We start from the raw sequence: 25365 nt of genomic DNA, 5'->3' as shown, positions 1-25365 counted from the left end.
CTTCCCTCATTCAGCCTTCCTCCTTTGGCCAAACCGACCTGTAGCCCCCTGACCATTACACTCCAGGCTCCCTCCTGCCACCACCCAATCTCCGTTGGGGTGCAGGCAAACGCATCCCAGAGAGGATAAAGCAGGACCAGGTCATGGCTAAGCCCAGCAAGTACACCAATCCGTCCATACTGAGATACCGTCCACACCTGATCTACGGTCAGTCTGGAATTGGATGGCATCTATGTCTTGCTCGGACTGAACCGAGTTAGGACGGGGTAATAATTCTGACTGAGGGGCTTTATGACCCTACAATACATAATCGCTCCTGCTAAGGCAGTGAATAGGAAGGATTTAGCAAGCAGTGTGGTTGGGGGATGCCAAGTTCACGTTGTGGATATTGGGTAAACATTTTGGTTTGTTTGTGGGCCACGAGACACTAATGAAAGAAATGTGGGTTCTAGGCTGGTTACAATTGGGTCGCTAAATGTCCAATCAAGATTGAAGCTGACTGTTAAAATTGTTGACGTCCTGTGTGCATCAAAGCATGCATGGCCTCTACATAATTATGGGGCCCCCCCCACAGACAAAAAGACATAACAATTGTCTTTAAAATTCAATCCCTGAAGCTGCTGATAGTGTGTGGTAACCTTTTGACCTTTGTATCTGGGAAATTTATAGCATCAATTGCTGTATATACTTATGTCTTGTCACCTTTTTTTCTTTTTCTAGTATTTTCCCAGAATCACTCAGGTGGCTGTTGGCCACACACCAACTACAAGCTGCCAAAGAGCTATTTCTGGAGTTTGCCCGTAATAATAAAATAGATGCGGAAGATGATGTCAAAGAATTTCTTCCAGGTGAGGTGACATTGTATCAGATGCTCCAAGAGTTTAATTAAACAGCCAAGTTGCTGAATGAGAGAAGTTCCAATTTCGCTCATTTTTGTTTTCTCTCTCCCTTTCTTCATTTTAGAATTTGACAAGGAGCCTAAGCCAAGGCCCAAAAAGACATTCATCGTCAAATTGCTTTATACAAGGATCTTGTGGAAACACATTTTAGTACTTTGTGTGAATTCGTAAGTACTTGTCTTCTAAAAGCAATTTTGAAAATTTGTTTAGCCTTAATAGTGTGTTTTTGGAAGTTGGGTGCAATAGTGGATTGATGAAGGGCTTATGCCCGAAACGTCGAATTTCCTGCTCCTTGGATGTTGCCTGACCTGCTGCGCTTTTCCAGCAACACATTTTCAGCTGCAATAGTGGTTTGGTTACCAGCTTTTCTTTTGCTCACCAATTTTCTGCCACTCCATCTTGTGCTATCTCGATATCATTTGTCCATTTGTGATTGATAGTTCCTGTTGGTGAGTTGTGCCAATCCAGTCAGCCATTGCCAGTTCCCCAGCTGTGTTTTAATCCAGCTTTGCAACAGGGATGATTGGAGAGTCATCAGGGGGAGCCAAGCAGGCACTTATCCCTGACCACACCCACCCACCTAGCACCTTTTTCATCCTGGTTTCTGATCGAACTATAATAGCCACAGCTCCCTCATTGAGATTGCCAGTCAAGTGATGAATCAAACTTGGGGTTTTCATACTTATCTATTTGACACACACAGCCATTGTACGATTGATATTGTTCTTGAAGTTTGTGTGTGCTTGCTTGTCTGAGTACACTAGGCCAAAGGTGAAAGGTTGAGAATGGGAATGTGTGTTAGTCATGAGCCACAAGTGAGTCAGGGTCATACTCCATGATGAGGTGAAAGCTGAGCTGCCATTTTGCTATAGGAAGAGGTGAATGTGGAGGCAATGGAGGAAAGATATCTAATCCAAGTAATTGTATGTGTTGTGGCTTGTACTAGATTTCTCTGGAGACTTCAAGTTAGAGATGAAGATGAGGGAGAAAGAAAAAGATAACTTGGCCACGTGGGAATGGGAAACAAAATGAAGAACCCAAAGAAGTTTTGAATCAATGTAATGGAGGAATTCAAGGAATGGGCCTAAGCAGCATTGTACACAGTCCAAAGATTTGCCTGATATGTTAGCCAGCATGAAAGGTACAAGATATACATGTAAAGGTGTTCATCAACACTAACCAATGAAGGAACACTTTTTTTTTCTTTCCCAATTGATGCTTCCTTCATCCTGTGAAAAAGCAAAACAGCTGGGAACCTCTTAACTTCAATATCTTTTGCATGAAGTTCTCCTCTACATTTGAGAAGCCCATAAATTGGAAAACAATTGGGTGTCATCTGGCATCTGTAAAGTTTCACCTTCTGAAACTGTTGGGGCAATATCTTTTATATATTAAAAGTAAACTGGGAGCATCACTTGGGTGCACCCATTTGCTCCTTGGAGCCAGGGTACTATTTGACGGCCGTTGCTGGTTAGGGCGGGGTGTGCGATCAGTTCTCAAACCCGAGCTGGGAATAACCTCCAAACCACATGTAATTTCCCTGGTAAACATTTTTGTTCAATTGACAAATGCCAGAATTGATGAATTTGCCTCGATGGACAGAGTTGCCTGACCTGAATCAACAAGTGCAGCTCAGGAGATGCTCTGTACAAAGCAGTTCTGGATTAAAGACTGCATCTTATGATAGTTCATTTCATTTCCCTAATGGGAAACACATGTAAGCATGCTCAAAGGCCTTGGGAATTCAGATGGTAGTTATTAACATTGAGATTCACTCTTTAATATTAGGCCTTTTGAAGTCATTAATTAGATGTCTGGCTGATAATTCACTGACCAGCATTGACATCATTTGATAGAGACAATGGGATCAAATGGCCTTTTAACTTTACTGCATTACTCATAGCAATATAAAATTAGCAACAGATTTATGACTGGCAAGTAATTATACTGTGTCACTGTCACAATAACTTCTCTTGATTAATTATTGGACTGGCTTTAAAACTAATTTTCTTTCAGCCAGTTTAAACAAAAATAATAGCACATTGAGCATGAGTAAAAGGCAGCATTTAATTTCGAAGATTTAAGGACATTGATATATCACGGGTCTTGCTCTTGCAGTTCAAGACTGTCAGGATTAGAGCAAACTGGGCCCTGTTTTAACCTTGCCCACATAGTGGATATGAAGTGGATTCGGGTCAATGGAGTGTGAAATTGGGCGTTTTTAAAAAGGACATCTCATCAACCCACTGGCCTGGTTAGGTTTAAAGATTTTTTAAAAATGTAACCTAATTAGAAAGTCAAAGCAATGCATTCTTTGGAAATGGAGACTGCATCAGCCCTTTGCCACAGAATTGGCATGCAGATACTGGAACTTTAAATAGGATTGCGTTAGACCATTCTGGTCTTTAACTCTGCTACACCATTCAGTCAGATTAAGGCTTCCACTGACCTCCATGTTCTCACATTAGGACAATATTCTTCGATTCCTTTAATGTCCTTTTGTTTGGAATATATCCTGAGAGCAGCCAAAACACTCTGGGACAGAAAACCCCAAAGGCACTAAACCCAGACTGGAGAAATGCCTGCTTCTCCCAGGCACCTTTTAGTCTGAGAGTATGACCTCTCGATCCAATCGTCATAACCAGGGGACATCAGGTAGGTATGGCCAGGTTTTCCACTTATCATCCAGAGGTTTGATGGGAAAGACATCCTGTCAACCTCAGTCACTTAATGTCCTAGGAGTTTTTGTTACAGGGTTAAGAGTGTGGAGGATCTTCATTGAGAAGAAAATGTATGTTAATTTGGTCATCCAGTATGAAGCATTCCAAATTCCAGAAGCCACTTCTTGTGTTCTTCCTCCAAGCTGTGTTCTTTGCTGAGAATCACATTGTTCCTTTAATTGGGATTCTGTACTGATGTCTTATGTGCCAGGAGGAGTAACAGGAATTTACTCTTACTGTTGAATGTGCTTAACCCTTATCCCGCTTTTTCCAAGCCTCTTCTCTCTCTTGCTTCTAAAAGTCTTGAATTGTGTAATTCATCTGATCTAAACTGGTTGCCTTGTTGATAGAAACATGAGATTGTGAGCATTTATGTAAAACCATTTATGCTTTCTAAAATGTATTGGTACTTAATGTCCATCTTGTTAGTATTGAAGCAAGCTTTTACCTGGCTGTGTTTTTAAAACAAAAAGTAGGTTCAACTCCTCCTGGGGAATAAAAAAAAAGGTCACTGTACTTTCATGTGAATGCAATGAGTGATTGGAGAGAGTTTCCTTCCTCATAATGACATCCTCTGCACCTCTTTAATAAAGCCCTTTGTTTGCTGTTGACCATTCGGGATTTTTAAATTTCATTTATGGGATGAGGGTGTCATTGACTAAACCGGCACTTATTGTCCATCCTAGAGGACAGTTAAGAGTCAACCACATTGCTGTGGGGCTGGAGTCACATATAGGCCCGACCAGGTAAGGAAGGCAGTTTCCTTCCCTAAAGGACATTAATGAACCAGATAGGTTTTTTCCAACAATCGACTATGGCTCCATGGTCAACATTTAGACTCTTAATTACAATTTTTTTTGACTGAATTCCAATTCCACCATCTGTCATGGCAGGATTCAAACGCAGAATATTTCCTGAATCTCTGGATTAACAGTCTATCACTACGCCATCTCTATATTATACAGATGTGTATAATAGCAGCCCGTGTACCAAAACGTTAATTCACCAGGGAACTTTTTATCATCTCGTTTGTTGAAAATGCTAGTTGGTCCTGGGGTCAGGTTGCATCTAAGTTAGCCTGTTGACTCCTCCAAAGTGGCAATTGTCATTGTGCCTAGATGCAATGAAGGTCAGTTGTGTTAATCCTGCCACGTGAGACTGTATATGTTTGATTGTAATGATGCTCATTTGAAAGGCTATTGGTGAGTTTAGCTCACCACTCGAATTTTGACAACCTAAAAATATCTGCAGTCTCAGCCCCTCCATTCTTCTTCTCTAATGTTGCAGCTTGACAGGATTCGGGATCCACAATTGTTTTGCAAAGAGTCTGATGGATCGTGATAAGCACCGTTTCAAAAACTTCTACACCCACTACTATATCATGGAAGTGATTGGCATTTTGTCCTGTGCTGTCATGTGTGTTCTCGTGGGACTAATGGGCCGTAGAGGCACGTTGCTTCTCTTCACCATCCTCACTGCACTGGCTTCCCTCCTTCAGTTGGGCCTTGTAAGCTGTAAGTTCTCCCAAAGTCCTTACATCTCCTCTTTGTCTATTCTTTGTGTGTGCACGTGCTTGAGATGTTGCTGCCTTTAGGGTTACTCTTTATTCGAGAGCAACAACCTCTCAGATTTTGCATGAGATTCGCTGAAGAGTTTTTAGGTGATTGGAAAGGTGAAATGCTTCATTGTATTCCAACTTGCAGGTAAGCAATGTTTTAAAACTACCTCTGAAAATAAACTACTAATACCATCCTGTGTTGTAGCAGGTCATCTTACCAGTCTGCCATTGGTACTTGCATTTTAAGAATCTAAACTGGAATAGTATATATTTAGTGAGTCCAATACTACGTTCAAGGCGAGGGGAAAGATTTAAAAAGGACCTGAGGGGTAACTTTTTCACATAGAGGGTGGTACATATATGGAACAAGCTGCCAGAGGAAATGGAGGCAGCTGGTACAAATACAGCCTTGAAAAGGCATCTGGATGGGTATATGAATAGGAAGGATTTAAACAGATATGTGCCAAATGCTGGCAAATGGGACTAGATCAGATTAGGGTATATTGTTGCTGAAAGTCTGTGTTAATAAAGTAATGATGAGGGGAAAGATGTTATCTAGGACCTGTGTGAGCCAGATAATAAAGTTAATCTTGCAATCCTTTAAGTTGGTTAACATTGTAAAAATTGAAAGGTTGAGTGAATGCTGAAAAAAAAACTAGAGGAGGAAATACTGATTTAAGAGGCAAATATATTTTTTAAAACCTTTAACTTTTTAAAAATCTCTAACAATTTAATCCTGAAGGAATCTGTTCCCATACAGTCGACATAGGACATGGGAGCTGATGTAGGCCATTTGGTCAGTCAGGTTTTCTGTCATTCAATGGCATCATGGCTGATCTGATTATCCTCAACTCCACTTTCCTGTCTTTTCCCCATGACCTTTGATTCCCTCCAGATTACAAAACTGTCCTAAAGACAGCAGGAGTTTCTGGGAGTAATTCAGGGAGACAGCAAAGATTCATCCTGAGGGAAAAATAAGGGAAAATGAGGCTGAATAGGGAAGTCAGGGATAGCATAAAAACAAAGAGCATATAATGAGGGGAAGGGCAGTGAGAAATCAGAGGATTGGGAAGCTTACAAAGACCATCATAGGACAACAAAAAAAAGAGGGAGAAGATTAAATATGAGGGTAGGCTAGCCAGTAATATAAAGGAAGATGGCAAGAGTTTGATCAGATATATAAAGGGCAAAAGTGGATATTTGAACTGCTGGTAAATGACGCTGGAGAGATAGTAGAGGGGAGTAAGGAAATGGCTGAGGAACTGAAGAATTAGGGCAGCATGGTGGCACAGTGGTTAGCACGCTGCCTCACAGCGCTAAGGACTCTGGTTCAATTCCAGCCTCGGGCTGTCTGTATGGAGTTTGCATGTTCTCCCCGTCTCTGCGTGGGTTTCCTCCGGGTGTTCCGGTTTCCTTCCACAATCCAAAGATGTGCACGTTAGGTGAATTGGCCATGCTAAATTGCCTGTGGTGTTCAGAAATTAGTCAGGGGTAAATAAATGATAGAGGAATGGGTCTGGGTGAGTTACTCTTTGGAGGTTCAGTGTGGACTTGTTGGGTCGAAGGGTCCATTTCTACACTATATGGATTCTATGAATTACTTTGTGTCAGTCTTCATGGTGGAAGACATGATCCCAAAGGTTCTAGGGGTGAGAGGGCAGAGCTGAGTATGGTGGCTATCACCAAGGAGAAGGTGCTAGAAAAATTGAAAGGCCTAAAGGTGGATAAATCACCTGGACAAGATGGACTACACCACAGAGTTCAAAGGGAGAATTTAAAGAAACATTGAAGAAGTGTTTGTGGTGATCTTTCAGGAATGATTAGAATCAGGGAGGGTCCCAGCAAACTGAAAAATCGTTAATGTGACTCCCCTGTTTCAAAAGGGAATAAGGCAAAAGACAAAAAATTACAGACCAATTAGTCTAACCTTAGCCATGGGTAAGATCCTGGAATTCATTGTGAAAGATGAGATTTCTGAATACTTGGAAGTGAATGGTAAAATAGGACAAAGTCAGCATGGTTTCATCAAGAGTAGGTCATAACTGACAACTCTGCTAGATCTCTTTTAAGGGACAACCTTTCCACAAGAAGGGTGGTCCATGTATGGACTGGACTGAAGGGTTTGTTTCTGTGCTGAGCATGACTATGACTCCAAGTATAGCTGCTTCCCTGCTGGTATCAGACTTTTGAACAGACCTCTCAAATGTTAATTCTGGGGTGTGTGTGTGTTTTTCTCCCCCTCCCCCTGCGGGAGGAATCACAGCGGCTCAGACAACATCCGTGGAGAGAGCAAGCTCATCTTTCGAGTCTAGGATTACTCTGAGCTGAAGTGAAGTGCGGAGGAGACGACATTGATGCTATAGTTGGTGGTGGGGGGAGTAGGTTTAGTGTGCTGGCAGACAGAGGATATTGATAGTTCAGATTAAGCAGGCTGAATGTGAGAATGGCAGAGCAATGATGCGTCTCCTGCCAGGTTTGAAAGTGCAGTCCCATTTTGAGGGAGGAGAGAGAAGACATGATAACAAAATGTAACCAGCTAAAAGAAAAGGAACAATTGGGAGTTCACCATTTGAAGGTGATTGAACTCCGTTTTATATCCAGATCCAGTACTACTCCCTGTAGAACACTGCTACTCACAGAGCTCCAATCCAAAAAGCAACTCTCCACCACCACCCTCTGACTCCCACCATTGAGCCAAATTTTATATCCAGTTGGTAAGCTCTCCCTGAACCCCATGTGTCTAACTATACTAAATAGGCTACCACGTGGGATCTTGTCAAAGGCTTTACTAAAGTCTGTGAAAACAATCACAACCTCACAAGAAGTTGTTTTTGGTTACTTCCTCAAGTGCAATCAAGTTTGAGAGCTGCAATCTCTCCCACACAAAGCCATGTTGACCTTCCTTTATCAGCCTTTGCCTCTCCAAATGCAAGTTAATCCTATTTTTCAGAAATCCCTCCAACAACTTACCCACCGGGTAGTTGATGGTTAAAGAAACCTGTAGATTGAGCGTAAATCTTTACTCTCAGGAGTAAGGGTGTGGAATGCCCTGCCTGCAACAGTAGTGGGCTCGCCAACATTAAGGGCATTTAAATGGTCATTAGATAAGCATATGGATGTTAATGGAATAATGTAGGTTAGATGGGCTTTAGATGGGGTTCAAAGGTCAGCGCAACATCGAGGGCCGAAGGGTTTGTACTGCGCTGTAATGTTCTATGTTGTGGTTCTGTTTGCCGAGCTGGAAGTTTTTGTTGCAAACGTTTTGTCCCCTGGCTAGGCGACATCATCAGTGCTTTGGAGCCTAACAGGACAAACAGGAAGACCGCTAACAATCCGCATACATGAACATCAACTAGCCACGAAACGAAACGACCAGCTATCCCTAGTAGCCACACACGCAGACAACAAGCAACATGAATTCGACTGGGACAACACTACTGTCATAGGGCAAGCCAGACAGAGAACAGCCAGGGAATTCCTAGAGGCATGGCATTCATCCACAAACTCCATCAACAAACACATCGACCTGGACCCAATATACCAACCACTACAGCGGACAGCTGAAACTGACACCCGGAAGCGGCAAGGACAGACCACTATAAATACCGGAAGAAACATCAAAGAAGCGCTTCACAGGAGGCTCCAAAGCACTGATGTCGCCTAGCCAGGGGACGAAACGTTTGCAACAAAAACTTCCAGCTCGGCAAACAGGACCACAACAACGAGCACCCCGAGCTACAAATCTTCGCACAAACCTTGTAATGTTCTATATTCTTTGTTCTAAGAATCAATGGGCTGGTTAATTGGGCAGGAGTGTGGCAATGGAATTCAATCCATAAAGGTGATCTAATGTTTATGAGGAGCACCCAAGAGCAGGCAAGGCATTACGCAGTAAATGAGAGGATTCAAAAAGGTAGAGAGGAACAGGGAACCTTGTTGCATGCCTAAAGATTGATGAAGGCCGCAGGGCAGTTGGACACAAAGATACATAGGAAATTTTTTCCTTTGTCTAAGACATGGAGCAGGGAAACACAACACCAAGGAAGTTATTCTGGACTTGTGTAAAATGGTGGGTTAGACTATAGCTAGAGTATTGTGGGCAGTTCAGCTCACTGCATTGCAGGAATTGTGTACAGTAATGGATAGGTTCAAGGGGTTCACAAGAATGGAAGATTACAACACTGGGAAAAGTTTGAATACTTGTTGGGGTTGTTCCCTTTAGAATCGGAGAAATTGGAGGGAGATTTAACTGAAGCACACTTGTGTGAGGATCTATATTGATTAGCAGATCAATAACTGGGGAATATGGCTGGAAAGTAATTGGCAGAAGGATTGTAGGAGAGTCAAAAGCTTGTCAACTTGTGAATGGGGTTTGGAGAACTCACTGAAAGGAAAGTAGAGGCAGAAGCCCTCATGATTTTGAAACATGAGTTGAACATTTGTTGAAGATTATGCTCAGAGGAGGAAAGTGAGGTCTTAAATTTCCATAAGAGGTTGGTTTTGCTGATGGGTGATAAATGCTGACCCAGTCTCTCATCACCCTAGAGAAGGTGTTGAGCTCTGCCTTGAATCACTGCAGTCCTTGGGTGTCATGACACATTAGGTGTTAAGAAGGAAGTTCCAGGATTTTAAGGTCGAGAGGTTTTTTTAAGATATTAAAGACAAGAAGGGTATAAGGAAAAAGCCAGAATGTGGCATTGAGATAGGGGATCAGCACGGTCATGTTGAATGATGGAGTAGACTCAAAGGGCCAAATGGCCTTCTCCTGGTTTATATATTGACCTTGTGACAATGAAGGAATTCATGATGAGGGTGGATATCTCTCATTATTGACCAGTGTGTACTCAATAGATTGAGTGACTATCTTCTAAGATATCCTCCATTAGTTTCAATGTTTCACACTCCCATCCATAAAGCTGTGGGTCTGCCCAGTCATAAGATTTGGAATGTTCTAAGAATCTCCATAAAAGTGACTCTCCTCTCCCGAGTTTTCTTTGTTTTCACTTTGTGGTGAATGTGAATTCTCAGGAAAAAATAGGCACCTCTTCACAGCAACCTCCCCTCAGAAATGCTAACTGATTTTTAGAAAAAGTTGCTGAAGCTAATTTCTGGACGGGTTAATTTGTAAATTTATGCAAACATTAATATTTGAAAGCCGCCCTGTGTTGTAACTTGTGGTTGAGAAAAAAACCTGTTTGCCTATGTTTGTATGCAGATAGTTTCATTGGAAAAGGTATTTCTGTTGTCTGGCCTGTAGTGTTGCTATTTGTGTTTCTGTTTGTGTTCGGTTTCCAGTGGGTGTGACAATATAGTGAAAGAATTGCGCAAAGTGTTGCAAGAAGATCAAGTTGTGGTCTTTTCTTTTGTTTGAACACTAATACGTGACTAATATTTGTGCATGCACCCACCCTGTCCAGCCCTTTTAAGGTTTTTTTTGTAAGGTTAAATGATAGGACTGTGCAGGTGAAACCATTCTGTAGCTCAAAGCCACAGTGCTGCCTCAGAATGGTCTCTATAGAAAAGTGCTGGAGAAACTCAGCAGGTCTGGCAGCATCTGCGGAGGGAGAACCACTTAAGATTTGGCCCCTTCACAACTGGATTCATCAGAACAGTCATCTAGATGTTAGCTTGCTCTTTCTCCATGGATAAAAAATGAGGTCTGCAGATGCTGGAGATCACAGCTGCAAATGTGTTGCTGGTCAAAGCACAGCAGGTTAGGCAGCATCTCAGGAATAGAGAATTCGACGTTTCGAGCATAAGCCCTTCATCAGGAATAAGACATTATTCCTGATGAAGGGCTTATGCTCGAAACGTCGAATTCTCTATTCCTGAGATGCTGCCTAACCTGCTGTGCTTTGACCAGCAACACATTTGCAGCTTTCTCCATGGATGCTGCCTGACCTGCTGTGAACCCCAGCATTATTTTGTTTACTGTAGATATTGGATGCTGTACTGAAATTTGTTCTGAACCCACCTGTTTCACCTCTTCCCTTCTTGCTGTTTGGGACCAACTACATGTAGTCCCACCATATCAAGCACATGGGCAGCAGGATAATCAAACTACTGGGAAGTGCTGACCAATAACGTGCACCTTTTAATTCCGGGTCAAAATCCTCTTTTAGCACAAGACTAGATCCATCATCAAAACTGAAACCTAAAGGTGGCATGGTGGTTCAGTGATTAGCGCTGCTGCCTCGCAGCTCCAAGGACCTGGGTTCGAACCCACCCTCTGGTGACTGTCTGTGTAGAGTTTGCACGTTCTTTCAGTGTCTGCTTGGCTTTCTTCTGGGTCCTCGGGTTTCTTCCCACAGCCCAAACATGGGCAGGTTACTTGGATTGGCCAAACTAAATTGTCCACAGTGTCCAGGGATGTGCAGGCTAGGTGGATTAGCCGTGGGAAATGTGGGGTTGAGGGGAGGAGTGCTGGGTGTGGGTGGGATGCTCTTCAGAGGATCAATGCTGACTCAATGGGCTGAATGGCCTATTTCTGCACTGAAGGGATTCTATTCTGTGAACCGAGTGAGCACTTGGCTACTTAAGTATTAGTAATGCTTTAATATTGCATTCATGATGGGCTGTGTATCTGAGTTTTAACCCCATTAACTTCTCTCTAGTTCATTTTTCTCTGGCAGCAGTCTGTCTGATCCACCAAACGCTGAGCCTCTGCACAAGGCAGGTGTATTCCTAAAGCTGAAAGACAGAAATCAAACCCGTCAGGCTCCTCATTTAAAAAAAAATAACTCTTCCATGCTTCAGCAGGGAGGTGGGACGAGAGATCGCTTACTGTTTTTAAGTATACTTAAAAATCACAACACCATGTTATAGTCCAACAGGTTTAATTGGAAGCACAATAGCCTTCTGAGCATTGCTCCTTCATCAGGTGGTTGTGGAGGCCACTACCACCTGATGAAGGAGCGTCGCTCCGAAAGCTAGTGTGCTTTCAATTAAACCTGTTGGACTATAACCTGGTGTTGTGTGATTTTTAACTTTGTACTCCCCAGTCCAACACCGGCATCTCCAAATCATTTTTAAATATAAACATTTACAGGGATCTGCCTCAGTGTTGAGAGTTCTTGTTTACCCGACCCAGCTCTTACTAAGAAAAGTATCAGCAACAGAATGGTGTGCAGCGTAGAGGACTAAATAAATTGATGAAGGAATGACAAGCTGCAAATTTATACCCGTCATTCCTGTAAGTTTCCAAACCAGTTTAGCAATAACCTAACGTCTCCTGGTTGAGATTACCTGTCGGATCGTGTAACCAACCCTTCAAGAGAAAATTGGGGTTAAGTCATTCTTGACTTGTCTAAAAGTGACATAATGAATCATTTGTTGCTTCCTGGTATAACTCTGCTTTTTCTCAATCTTGATGGCGTGCTGTTATCTGTGTCATGGCTTTTTAATGTTTTCCCATGTCATAGCAATGATGACACTTTAGCCCCTGTTTGACTATAACGCACTTTACGATACCATATGGTTGTGAAAGGAGTTATGTCAAAATCTCCTCTCGTTAGAAGAAGGTTGAGAGGTGACTTAATTGAGACGTATAAGATAATCAGAGGGTTAGATAGGGTGGATGGTGAGAGCCTTTTTCCTCAGATGGTGATGATTAGCATGAGGGGACATGGTTTTAAATTGAGGGGTAATCGATATAGGACAGATGGCATAGGTACTTTCTTTACTCAGCGTCATAGGGGTGTGGAACACACTGCCTGCAACAGTAGCAGACTCACCAACTTTAAGGGCATTTTAAATGGTCATTGGATAGACATATTGAATAGAGTAGGTTAGATGGGCTTCAGATTGGTTTCCCAAGTCAGCACAAAATAGAGGGCCAAAGGGCCTGTACAGCGCTGTAATGTTCTATGTCCTAAAGTTTCTCTGGTGTCTAAAGATATGCAGCACTGTGGGCACTAGGGCTTTTGATAGCTCAACCCTGGTATGGCATGTGGCAGAAGATCACAAGACCAACTACAATGTGGAGCAATGATCTGTACATCTGTATGACTCTTGAGTTGGACAGTGAAGGGGGAAACTGTTCACTCTATACACCAACTATATATTCATCAGGCCTCACTATTTCGGCAGTGCATTGAGGACACCAGCTCGGTAGATTTGTTGTTGGCCGGTCTCCAGTTGTTGGCGTTCCACTCTGTCTTCCTTGACTTCGTTCCAGCTGGTGCCCTGTCTGGCTTGGTTTCATCGTCGAGTAACAAGTTGCTGGCGATCACAGGTTGCAGATCTATGAAGCTACCAACAGCCTCCAGTGCCACGTGATCAGAGCTGATTGATGGTAGGATGTCACCACCTGGACCATGATGCTAACGGTCAAACCAATTCTGGCATCTTTCGGCAGCGCAAGTTCACCAACTCTGAGGTCATGGATCAAGCTCATCCAGTCAACATGGACCCATTGCTAAGCCAACAGATGTCTCTGCTAGCTTAGCCATTTTCATTGGATGAATGATGGCCCATGTACCCACAGACTCTGCATGCAGAGAATTAGGCAATTGTCTTCCCAGTTGTCAGTGTCAACATCACCATATCTTGCTGGTGTCCTTGTAGAAGGTATGTGGATAGCCAGGATCTCTTGACCAGTTTGAGTTTAAATGCTTTCGACAAGGACACCAGCAAGATATATGGATAATAGATCCAGATACCCCCCACTATCTGAAAGTAGAGAGTTCATATGAAACCTTTTGTAAGGCGAAATGGCGTAAAGTGAAGAAGCATTAATTTAAATGGGAAAAATTTTGGCGTTTTTGTATAAGCGAAAATCCTCTTTTGGATTTCTTTCGGTTAGCGAAAATAGGTATTAATGCAAGTTTTTCGTAAAGCGGGGGATGCCCACGTTGACACTGACAGCTGGGAGACAATTGTCGACCGCAGGAGTTTGCCTTTGCGGGAAGACTTTGAAATGGGCATGCAAAATGTGCAAGGTTTGGCTGACCAGAGAAATCAAACTGGCAAATTGCTCACCACCTCAGCGGATGGGAATGTTAAAGCCAGGCTCCTGAGCGACACCACGCTGTACCGTCAGGGCACTGACCAGATAGCAGGCTGCCACAGTCAAGCCAGCATTTGTATTTTCTCCTCCATTCTCATTGGTAAGGAGAAGGCGATGACAGACATCTGTGCGAAACCCCCCCCCAGAATTCACCTGATGTATATTCACCAACGGTGCTGGGAGGGAGGGAGCTTTAGGATTCTGACACTGTGACAGCAAAGGATTATAATTCCAGTTAGGCTGATGTACTGGTGGGTGGGGAACTTGTAGGTTTGAAAAGTGCTTTTGAAGGCTGTGTTCCCTCACTCTGAGGTTCCTCCACGGGTTCTACGTACACCATCGGCATCAAATTCAGGTCAGGGGTTATTGCTCGTGGAAATCTGACCCTGCGCCAAAACAAAGGAAATGGGTCAAAGGATCTCTGACGAGTTGCGGGGCATCTTGTAGATGGCTCACACTGCTGTCACTGTGTTTGTGCTGGAAGAGGTAAATACTCCAGTTTCCAGCATCCGTAATTATTTGATTTTTATTTACTTGTGGTCTTAAGGAATATTTGGTGACTCGGGATGTTTCCCGTATTCAGGAACTGAGAAAAATAATCATTGTATGGGCCATACAAGTTTACGTGAGGTGCAAAAATTGTGTATGAAATACAGAAAAATCATTCCACTGCATCTCATCAATAATCAAAGGGCATTTTGCAATAACTGATGTTAATGTTGATTTTATGAGCTTTGCCCTGAAACTTTGAGGCAGCTGTGATTGTATTTCCAGAAGGGGACATTGCTGGTGATTAATTTGCTTAGACCTTGGGCCTGGTCTTTATGACACACTGCTTATGTATGTTGTCATTGTGGGCTTTACCCACAAGGGAGGTTGGCATTGGCAGCAGTGAGGACCAGAGCCAGATGAAGCTGGCAGTTTCCCAGTTATGCAAAATACTTTTAAAATCTTATCAATTTCATCAAGTGGATTTAAATGTTTTGAAGCCAACAGTCAAGTTTGCTTAACTGACATTGTACAGAGATGAACCGGCCTTCTATCGATTATTTTATTCCTTTTTTGGTTCATGGTTCAGACTTTCAGCATTACAACCACTGATTCAGCTCGATCTCTGGGCATGTTCCTTCACTCCTGAACTGGAGAGTACAAAGATCACTCGACACACCTCACTATTGGGCGGCACAGTGGTTAGCACTGCTGCCTCACAGTGCCAGAGACCCGGGTTCAAGTCCCGACTCAGGCGACTGTGTGGAGTTTGCACATTCTCTCCGTGTCTGCGTGGGTTTCCTCCGGGTGCTCCGGTTTCCTCCCACAGTCCAAAGATGTGCAGGTTAGGTGAATTGGCCATGCTAAATTTGCCTGTAGTGTTAGGTAAAGGGGTAAATGTCGTGGAATGGGTGGGTTCGCGCTTCGGTGGGTCGGTGTGGACTTGTTGAGCCAAAGGGTCTGTTTCCCCACTGTACGTAATCTAATCATTCCCTGGTGTGGCTAATGGGGATATCTGGAATCTTATTTCAATGAGAGCAGCATTGAAATGTGAAGCATTTAATAGCCAGTCAATTGGAAGAGTTTCAAGTTTTTGTTTGTCCCTTTGCTGAAGCACATGATACTGTGCAAACATTTGGCCAGGTCCATGGAGAAACAGGTGTTTGCTTTCCATGCAGAAAGTCATTCAGCATCATGCAATGAGACCGATGTGTGACCCTTTCCTATCCTCATGCAAAGATAAGGACCTTGTTTTTAACAATCGTACCCTCTCACCTTCAGGTATGTAGAGAAACATAAACCCTCCACCTTTCGATAAGGTCTTGGCAGAACTGGTTCTAGCCAAACCTTTCCTGGCTACCTCTTATATTCGAGTGGCCCTTGTGGTGTAGTGGTACTGTCCCCACCTCTGAGCCAGGAGGTTTGGGTTCAAATCCCATCTGCTCCAGAGGTGTGCAATAATATTTCTGAACAGGTTGATTTGAAAATATCTGCTAAGGGAGTCAGAGTAGATAAGAATCACAATCTTGAGAAATATTTCTCTTATCTCTATCAGAAATGAGGCATTCTTTGTTTTTAAACTGGCCGCATTATTCTAGTCTGTCTTACATGGGAAAACCATCCTTTCAACGTTTGTCTCAAGTTTGATCTCCAGTAAGATCACTTTTTTCCAACCTCGAAATTCCAGTAGATACCTGCCTATCCTCTTCCTCGGAAAATGACATCACCTTTCTTAGCCCTGCCCCATCCCTTGCCCCCCAGGAATTAATTGATTCTAAGGTTTAAGAGTTTGAACATCGCAATCCCATTTTATAAATAGTTGCAGCAATGTTAACGCTAGCTGTCAAGAGTCTGTATAACTTATGCCACATAACAAAGGCCCATGTATTCTGCAGGCCAAGGTGTTATTTCTACAGCATCAGGACCCAGCAGAGTCCCAGCCACAGCACATTCTGGGAATCACTGGGGAAGTTGAAGATTCCGATGGGCAATTCCCCAGTATTGGCAATCCCTCCTAAATATTGGACAACTCAAAGGGTTCAACTTCAATTCAGATAGTAAGTACCCAGGGAAAAGCTACACGACTATAGACAAAGTCTAACTCTTGAGTTATAGAATCCCTACGGTGTAGAAAGGGGCTTTCGACCCATCGAGTATGCACCGATGCTCCAAAGAGCATCCCACCCATTCTGAGCATTCTGTTTGTCACTCTGTGTGTGTCTCTCTCTCTGGTACCTAGAGGAAAGCCACATATACATGGGGAGAATGTGCCAAATCCCCACTGACGGGAACTACTAAACGGACCTGACAACTTCCCACACCAACAAACCACTCACCTCCCCACCAATATCTCCCCCCAATCCCCTTCACCCCATTGGAACCCATGCCAAATCCTATAGAAGATCATAGTGGACCAGGAATGTGGAAGAGCTTTCCCCTGGCCTCTTCCCCTCCAATGCCCCTGCCCCTATAATTGGTTTTAGTGAAATGCCTTTACCCCACACCCAGCCAGGACTGAGTGCCTATTCACAATTGCTCTGAAAGGCTGCCCCTCCTCAGCACTGAGCTCTGTACCCATTGCTTCAGGATGCAACGTTCCAGTTCTCGCTAGTCAGCAGGTATTGAGCAAGAAGCTTTATCTTTTTCTTCTCCATATCCAGAAACGCTCTTAAACACCACTGGATGGCTTTTATTGCCATTGCCAAATCACTGATGACATGTTTTCACCTTTTAAGTACGGTTAGTAAACTGCCAGTAGTAGATTGATTAAGTTACGTAAAGTTTCTCGACAGAAAGAGAGGTCTTGTTTTTTTGAGTTTCCAATGTACTTTGAAAGATTGGAAAGGGTTGAGATATTTAGTATAAGAGCAGGGGGGGCTGATTGAAATGGCAACAATTAGGTGGTCAGGAACATTCCTATGGACACAGCAAAGGTCACCCAGTCCACGTTTAGTCTCATTGTTCCAGAGACCGTGACCGGAGGTAATTTTAAGATCATGCCCCTTTTCTTCTGACTCTAAAGGGGAATGTTTCTCTATCAAGATAAATTCCATTAATTATCTTGCATGCCTCCATTATATCACTCCACTTCCTCTCCTACAGGAAGTAGAAGCCCATGTCTATGTAAACTGTCCTTCTTGTCCAGTTCTTTTAGCTCCAATATAGCTCTGGAGAATCTACTCTGCACCCCTTCAAAACCCAAATGTTTAATGTCCAGCACCCAAAGCTGAATGAAATACTCCCGATGGGATCTAACTAGAGCTTTATACAGCTACATTATATCCACTGACTCTTTGTATTCCATTTGGAAGTAAAAGGAGTCTACAGATCTCGTCAGTTTCTCATTTCTTGCTATTCATAAAACACTTCTAAACCTTTTTTAATTCCTTCATGGGTTGAGGGCCTCACTGGCTAGGCCAGCATTTATCGTCCATCCATCTGGGCAGTTAGGGGTCACCCAATTGTAGTTGGCCTGGAGTCATGGAGGCCCAGACCAGGTGAGAATGGCGGTTTCCTTCCCTTAAGAACATTAATGAACCAGGTGCTTTGTCTGACAATCGGCAATGGAGTCGGTGTAATCATTAACCTCTTAATTCCAGATTTTTATTGAATTCAATTTCCACCACCTGCCATTACTGGATTCGAAACCGGAACATTACATGGGTCTCTGGGTTAATAGTCCAGCAATAATAACACGAGGCAATCGCCTCCACTGTTGGATTCAAACTGGATGATCTTGTGTTGGATTTGGTCTACTGCAGTTCTTCCCACTTGATGTATTGTTTGCGATCTTCTGTTCAACACTGGCCCCTGCACATTGTTCATTCTGTCTATTAATATTTCTATCCATTGAGCTGCGCTTAAAAGCTGATTCATCCTGTCCAAAACAGTCTTAAGTTAAATTTAAAATTCATGACTTATTCCCCACTCCCACTGGTCTTTTATGATAGCTGACTAATTCTGCCTGGTTACTCATCCCTAACTCTAATATGACCTATGCTCCTGGGTCAAGAATATACTGTCTCAGCAAACCAAATACACGGAATTTCCTATTGTCTGGGCATGTACTTTACGCCTTCCTCCAGTTTGTGGTGGGAATGGAGGACATACTTGATATAGTTCCTGGGGCTAAAGAGATTAAAGATTCTAGAGAAAAAGTGGGAACAGGGGACTGAGTTGGGTCATCAGTTATGTTACTATTGAATGGCACAGCAGACCTGAAGGGCTGAACGGCCTGTTTTTCTTACTTTCCATGTTTCTATGATCTAAAGTTCGTCTGTTTGGTGTGTTTGTTTGAATGTAAATTTGTAGCAAGTTCCTTCTGATTCTTATTGCTCGCAACCCCAGCAAAAGACAGATATTTAGTGCCTCTAGTTTCCTGATCTTCAAAGATAATGAGCTGCATGAAGATATCATTTCCTGAGCATCTGTAGTTTTGCAATAGCACCTGCAAGTGACTCATGCACATGTCTTTGAATGTGCATTGAGTGGGCGATGTATTCCTGAAGAGAAATCCCACTGAGGAAACCGATACTATAATCGACCAATGTGAAATGGAAAATAGCAGAGAGAGGAATCCTATGGGGAGGAGCTAGTTGAGTTATACCTCTGGAATGATTGAAGGCAGACAGTGGAACCCAAGCAGGATAGCAGTGAGTGGATCATAGACAAACCCAGAATAGGGAAAATCAAGAGAGCTGGAGGAACATGGAGAGAAGCCCTAATTAAGATGAGCTATTGTGTTAACAGTCAATTCAGAAAGGAAGGAGGAGATCAGCTAACATTGATTGGGATTTATTTTTGGTCCTGTACTGTTTTGAAATGCTTCCTTATTTTAATAATAATAAATTACTGCTCTTCATTTGTGATCGGAATGAACCTTCAATAAGCCTGGATTTGAATCTTTCCTTTCTTCTTCCTCGTTTTGGGAAGGTGGGAATGAAGTCAAACTTTGTTTTTTCTGTCATAAATCGGTGATGTAATGCTACAGTTTTGAAACGTAAATAGAAGTAATTAATTATTAAATTGCCGATGGAATTGAGCACTTATCTGTTTATTTTTAAATTTGAGAACCATTCATTGCTGATGTCAACCCCAAACACATCAGACCCTTAACGTGTTAAAAGACGCGACAAAGCATTACAATGCATGATTTTCTAATAGATGTGAGTGACCCTCCATCAACTCCACAGAGAGTCATTTGGACCCTCCATGCATTCATGGAGCTGTGGTTTAATTTTCTAATGAAGGTGAAGGAGTGATGACTATATTCAAAATGTCCTGTCCCACTAAAACTTTATTCCAATTACTTGTTTTCATGTTAAATTTGCATTCAGAATCCAGTTTAAATTATTATGACTTTTGGGAGCTCTGTTAAATGGTGGTTGAACAGCTTTTGTGAGATATTTTCGTGACTGCAATGGCGAACTTACTGACTAAAGATGAAACCTTACTTGGGAGGCCCTTCCTAGTTCATAGTGTAAGATAAATGTGCATGTCGTGAAATTCTAGAGAGGTCTCCCAATATCGACAGGTAACAAGTGTAGCAGAGAGCTGCATGTAGATGCTCCATTATGATGTCTCTCAGTCAAAACTCCTTTTAAGAGATGTGCTTATGATAACATCACTATCATGGCACCACCTGATGTATAATGATTTCAGTCTCTATCTTACCTCTGGTCACTTGAAGCATGACACACTACTGGAAGTATGTTGCACTGTGTAGATCATCAGCTTAATGCTAGCCCAACCACTTATGGGCCTGTGGAATGTACTTTTTTGTGTATAACAGTGAGCAGTAATAAACACCTGTTGGAATCTTCAATATTGCTTGATCCACACCCTGTCCCTTATGTTGTGCTAGATAATATAAGCACTAGAAGTGCACACTTTAGGTGAATTATCCTACTGGAGGCAACAATTGTATCCTACTGCTCTCAACTGAACTCTGCTTAAAAATTTTCGATTCTGGATGATTGGTCAGAATGGGGCTTGATGCAAACGTCTAATGGACTGACCTACAAAAACCTAATCCAGTATGAAGAGAAACCACTTCGACCTCAACCAAGGAGCTTCCACCATCACTTGGTACATTAACACAGGCTTTCAAAGGACCCGGGAAACCAGAGTTAACCACATCCAGTTAAAGGGCCTCTTGTGGCTTCACTTGGTTTAATAAGATGGTGGAAACACCTTATCACGTACATGAAAACGTTGAAGGCGGTAAACATAATTTCTGTTGCCCTGGAAACCATTCCAACTTCCTGGAATATTTTGAATTTTTTTTGTTGCACTTCCACACTTTTAATTTTCTCGGTGTGGTTTTTCATCTAAACAGGAAAGGGTGTTTGCTTAGTTTTCTCCAAGTTTTGTTTAGTATTTACAAACTAATAATTTTCTCTCTTCGTATCCCACAGCAATAGATCTGTCACTGGGAGAAAATTATTTAATTGGCTATTGAAGCGAAAAAGGGAGTTTGAACTCTGTTTCATTGAGAGATTCAAATTTGGGATGTGGTGTATGAATGTAAAATTGGGCACCTTACCTTCTAATGCTAATTCTGTAGCTTCCTCAAAGGGATGCCTTTGGTCCATTTTAAATGGAATTATGTTTTTAAAAAATTGGATTCGTAATGTTTTTATTTTCAACAGAGCAGCCAGTTATCTTAGATTTAATGCCAGCAATTAGAGCACCCAAACTAATCCGATCTTTTCAATGCATGATTAAGGGAGTGAGAGAAGCTAACGTTCACATGAGACGTGAAGCCAAAAGTCCCATCTGTCAAATGTGTATGAAAGATCCATGGTAATTATCACTAAAAGGGCAGCAAATCCTGCAGATGTCCTGCCCCCCTCCACTTCTATCTTAAATCACTGAAATGTATTATTGAGCCTTCCATTTTGCTGCTGGTTTCCCCCTCCTACTCCATGATCAAAACTGGCTGCTGCCAATTAAACAGCAAATTTGTTTCAAAAGTATTTGAACTTTGGAAGTGTTTTGAAGTGCCTTGAGGTCAGGGAAGATAAGTGCCATTTAAGTGCCCACTACTTGATCTCCGCCATCATTTTCTTGCAACCAGACCCTGTTCTCTGTCTCTCACACTCTCTCTGTCTCTCACACTCTCTCTGTCTCTCACACTCTCTCTGTCTCTCACACTCTCTCTGTCTCTCACACTCTCTCTGTCTCTCACACTCTCTCTCTGTCTCTCTCACTGTCTCTCTGTCTCTCTCACTGTCTCTCTGTCTCTCTCACTGTCTCTCTGTCTCTCTCTCACACACTCACTCTCACTCTCACTCTCACTCCTCACTCCTCACTCACTCACTCACTCACTCTCACTCACACACTCTCACTCACACACTCTCACTCACACACTCTCACTCACACACTCTCACTCACACACTCTCACTCACACACTCTCACTCACACACTCTCACTCACACACTCTCACTCACACACTCTCACTCACACACTCTCACTCACACACTCTCACTCACACACTCTCACTCACACACTCTCACTCACACACTCTCACTCACACACTCTCACTCACACACTCTCACTCACACACTCTCACTCACACACTCTCACTCACACACTCTCACTCACACACTCTCACTCACACACTCTCACTCACACACTCTCTCTCTCACTCTCTCTTTCCTTTATATGTTCATGGGATGTGATGGCAAGGCTAGTACTTGTTGTCCATCCCCTTTCATTGAGTGCCTTGTTCAGCCATTTCAGAGAATAGTCGAGAGTTAACCACATTGTGGATCTGAACAGGTATGGACTCCTTCCTTAAGGGATATTAGTGATCCAGGTGATGATTTTGTAACAATCAGTAGTTGATCGTCTATATGTTTTTGAGTGCCACGCTACCAGAGGGTGTGGAGGCTTTGGGGAGGGTACATATACGAGTTACCATGATGTTATTGGTTAGAAGGTATTAACTATGAGGAGAGATTGGACAAACTTGGTTTGTTTTTACTTGAATGTCGAAGGATATGGGGCAGCCTGATGGGAGTTCTCAAAATTGAGGCATAAATAGTTGGAGTCTTTTTTTTCCCACAGGGTAGAGATGTCATTTACTAGTGGGTTAAAGTTAAAAAGAGGTAAATTTAAAGGAGATGTGAGAGGCAGGTTTTTTACCCAGAGGGTGGTAAGTGCCTTGAATGTGCTGTCAGAGGAGATGGAGCTGGATACAGTAGCAACATTTAAGAGACATCTTGATCGAAATGTGAATAGGCAGGAAATGAGGGCAAATGGACCACGTAGAGGGAAAAGGTTTTTACTTCAGAAAGGCATCATGTGTCAGCACAGACTCATTGGGCTGAAGGGCCTGTACCTGTTCTTTGTTATCATTACTGAGTTTTTCAATTCCAGATTTCTGTTTCTAATGAATACAATTGAATTTAAATTCCACCAGCTGGGAGTGGTGGTGATTTGAAGCCTTGACCCTGGAGCCTGTGGCAACGGATTACTTAAAGAGAAATTACTTTAATGCACACTTTCCATCAACTCTACTCACAGCTTCGGTTTTCTCCTTCATTCTCCCAGTGAGACCTGTTGCTGTTTCGAAGAGATTCTGAATGCTGTGGTTGGGAGTTTTGACTTCAGGAGCAGGTCCTACACAGCATGTAGTGCCAGATTAGTTTTTCCTGTGTTTTATCATGATCAGAGCTCCCGCAATAGTGCCGAATGTGCAATGTTGTTTAGGTTTGGGCTGCATTGTCCTTGACTTCAATGCTCTATAACTCAGCATCGATCAGCTTTCAGTCACTTATAGCTAATTAGCCTCGATTTAATTTTGTTGACATGATTGCATTTTCATGTTTCCCCTGGATTTGGAGTCTGATTTTGATTAGATTCCCTACAGTATGGAAAAAGGCCCAACAAGTCCACACCAACCCTGCCAAGAGTAACCCACCCAGACCCATTCCCCTACATTCACCTACATGCATCTAACACTACGGGCAACTTAGTGTGGGAGTAAAGAGGAACACCCGAGGAAACTCACGCAGACACTGGGAGAATGTGCAAATTCCACATAGACAGTTGCCCGAGGCAGGAATTGAACTCTGGTCCCTGGTGCTGTGAGGCAGCAGTGTTAACCACTGAGCCACCGTGCCACCCCATTTTTCTTCTGCTGACTTTATTGTTGCATTGTACATGTATCTTGAACATTGCCGTAGGTACAGAAGTCTCTTCTAATGCAAGTGTATAATGTGAAATGTGTTTTCAGTTCCAAGTGGCTTTTGCTTAACAAAACCTATAATTTCTTCTCTCTCTTGTAGATCTGGCCACATACTTGAGCAATCCATTGTCTATAGTGTTCTCCATTGTTGGCATGTTTGCTTCCCATTCAGTAGGAAATCTAAGCATCTTTTTCTGTGCTGAACTCACACCCACTGTGATCAGGTAAGGCTGTGGTAGAACAAACATTGCAATTTAATGTTTTATTTGAAGTATGAGTATTCTGATTGTGAATGGAATATACACACAGCTCACTTCATTGTGCTAGGATGTGTGGGGACGGTTTTTGGATTGATAATAAAAGGGGCAAGACTTTTTTTTAAAAGTTCTGGATGAAATTTCTTTAATCTTATTATGCTCCTCTTTTTGTTAACTTGCTCCAGATCCAATTTGAAATCCTGCCCAAATTGAAGAAGTAATTTCCAATCCTAGCCAGTTGTATATAAGTAAAATTGTACTAGTCACATTACAGTTGCTCATAGGAAGAATCCTACAGTCCAGAATTGTCCCAGTTTTGCATTAGAAGTTTTATTTCATGAAATAATTATTGTCGGAGTGTGAAGAAGACAGATTGGTACACTCTGTGACCTCTTGTAATATTAAGGTCAAAGCCCATATCAGACTAATGTAGGACTGGCTGTAGATTGCTGGCTTTGTTACCCAGCTTTGCGCTGTCATAGAGTCATAGAGTTATACAGCACAGAAACAGACCTTTTTGGTTCAATTCATCCATGTCAATCAGGTATCCCAAACTGAGCTAGTTCCATTTACCAGCATTTGGCCCAAATCCCTCTAAACCCTTCCTATTCATATAACCATCCAAATGCCTTTTAAATGTTGCAGTTGTACCAGCCTTCATCACTTCCTCTGGCAGCTCATTCCACGCATGCATCACCCTATTGTCTAACTGGATATTGTGAAAAGCAGTAAAGATCCTTTATCTCTGCAATCTTTCATCTCTCGGCTCGAAAACTAAAACGTGTTGGGTGAGAGATTGGATTGTTTGCACTGTCCTGTTGAGTGTGTGTCTCTGAATACAATACTGTGGTAGTGCACAACCCTGCAGGGGGGCTCATTGCTGGAGAGGTGGTGACTCAAAAATCTGAAATAATGGTGACCATGGAACAATAAAAATCCATCTGGTTCATTGATCTCAATTAGGGAAGGAAATCTTCCATTTTTACCAGGTCTGGTCTGTATGTGACTCCAGACCCGCTGCAATTTGGTGATATTTAACTGTTATCCTGGGTAATTAAGGATGGGCAATAAATGGAGTGCCACGTTCCATGGATGAGTAACTGGGGCAGAAAACAAAATCTGCTTGACCCATTAATCTCGGAGCCTGAAAGTTTTGGGTTGAAACCCTGTTCTAGGAGTTGAACACTGGCATTTACAGGTGTGGTATTAAATCCACATGGAGTCTACTTCAAGTGGACATGA

The 25365-nt window shown here is 42.6% G+C and overlaps 1 protein-coding gene across 2 annotated transcripts in view; it reads left to right on the top strand.

Moving 5' to 3' along the window:
• LOC132832120 (solute carrier family 22 member 23) overlaps positions 1 to 25365 on the top strand; it is a 131730-nt gene that overhangs the window by 82778 nt on the left and 23587 nt on the right. For both annotated transcript variants that reach the window (XM_060849846.1, XM_060849845.1), the window contains exons 5-8: positions 721 to 848; positions 964 to 1066; positions 4907 to 5133; positions 23967 to 24090. In XM_060849846.1, the coding sequence (XP_060705829.1) occupies positions 721 to 848; positions 964 to 1066; positions 4907 to 5133; positions 23967 to 24090 (582 nt within the window). The remainder of the gene's footprint in view (positions 1 to 720; positions 849 to 963; positions 1067 to 4906; positions 5134 to 23966; positions 24091 to 25365) is intronic.

This window comes from Hemiscyllium ocellatum, chromosome 34 (assembly GCF_020745735.1).
Source record: "Hemiscyllium ocellatum isolate sHemOce1 chromosome 34, sHemOce1.pat.X.cur, whole genome shotgun sequence".
NCBI lineage: Eukaryota > Metazoa > Chordata > Chondrichthyes > Orectolobiformes > Hemiscylliidae > Hemiscyllium > Hemiscyllium ocellatum.
Note: the sequence above shows the minus strand (reverse complement) of the source record. Positions and strands in the feature narration are given on the sequence as shown.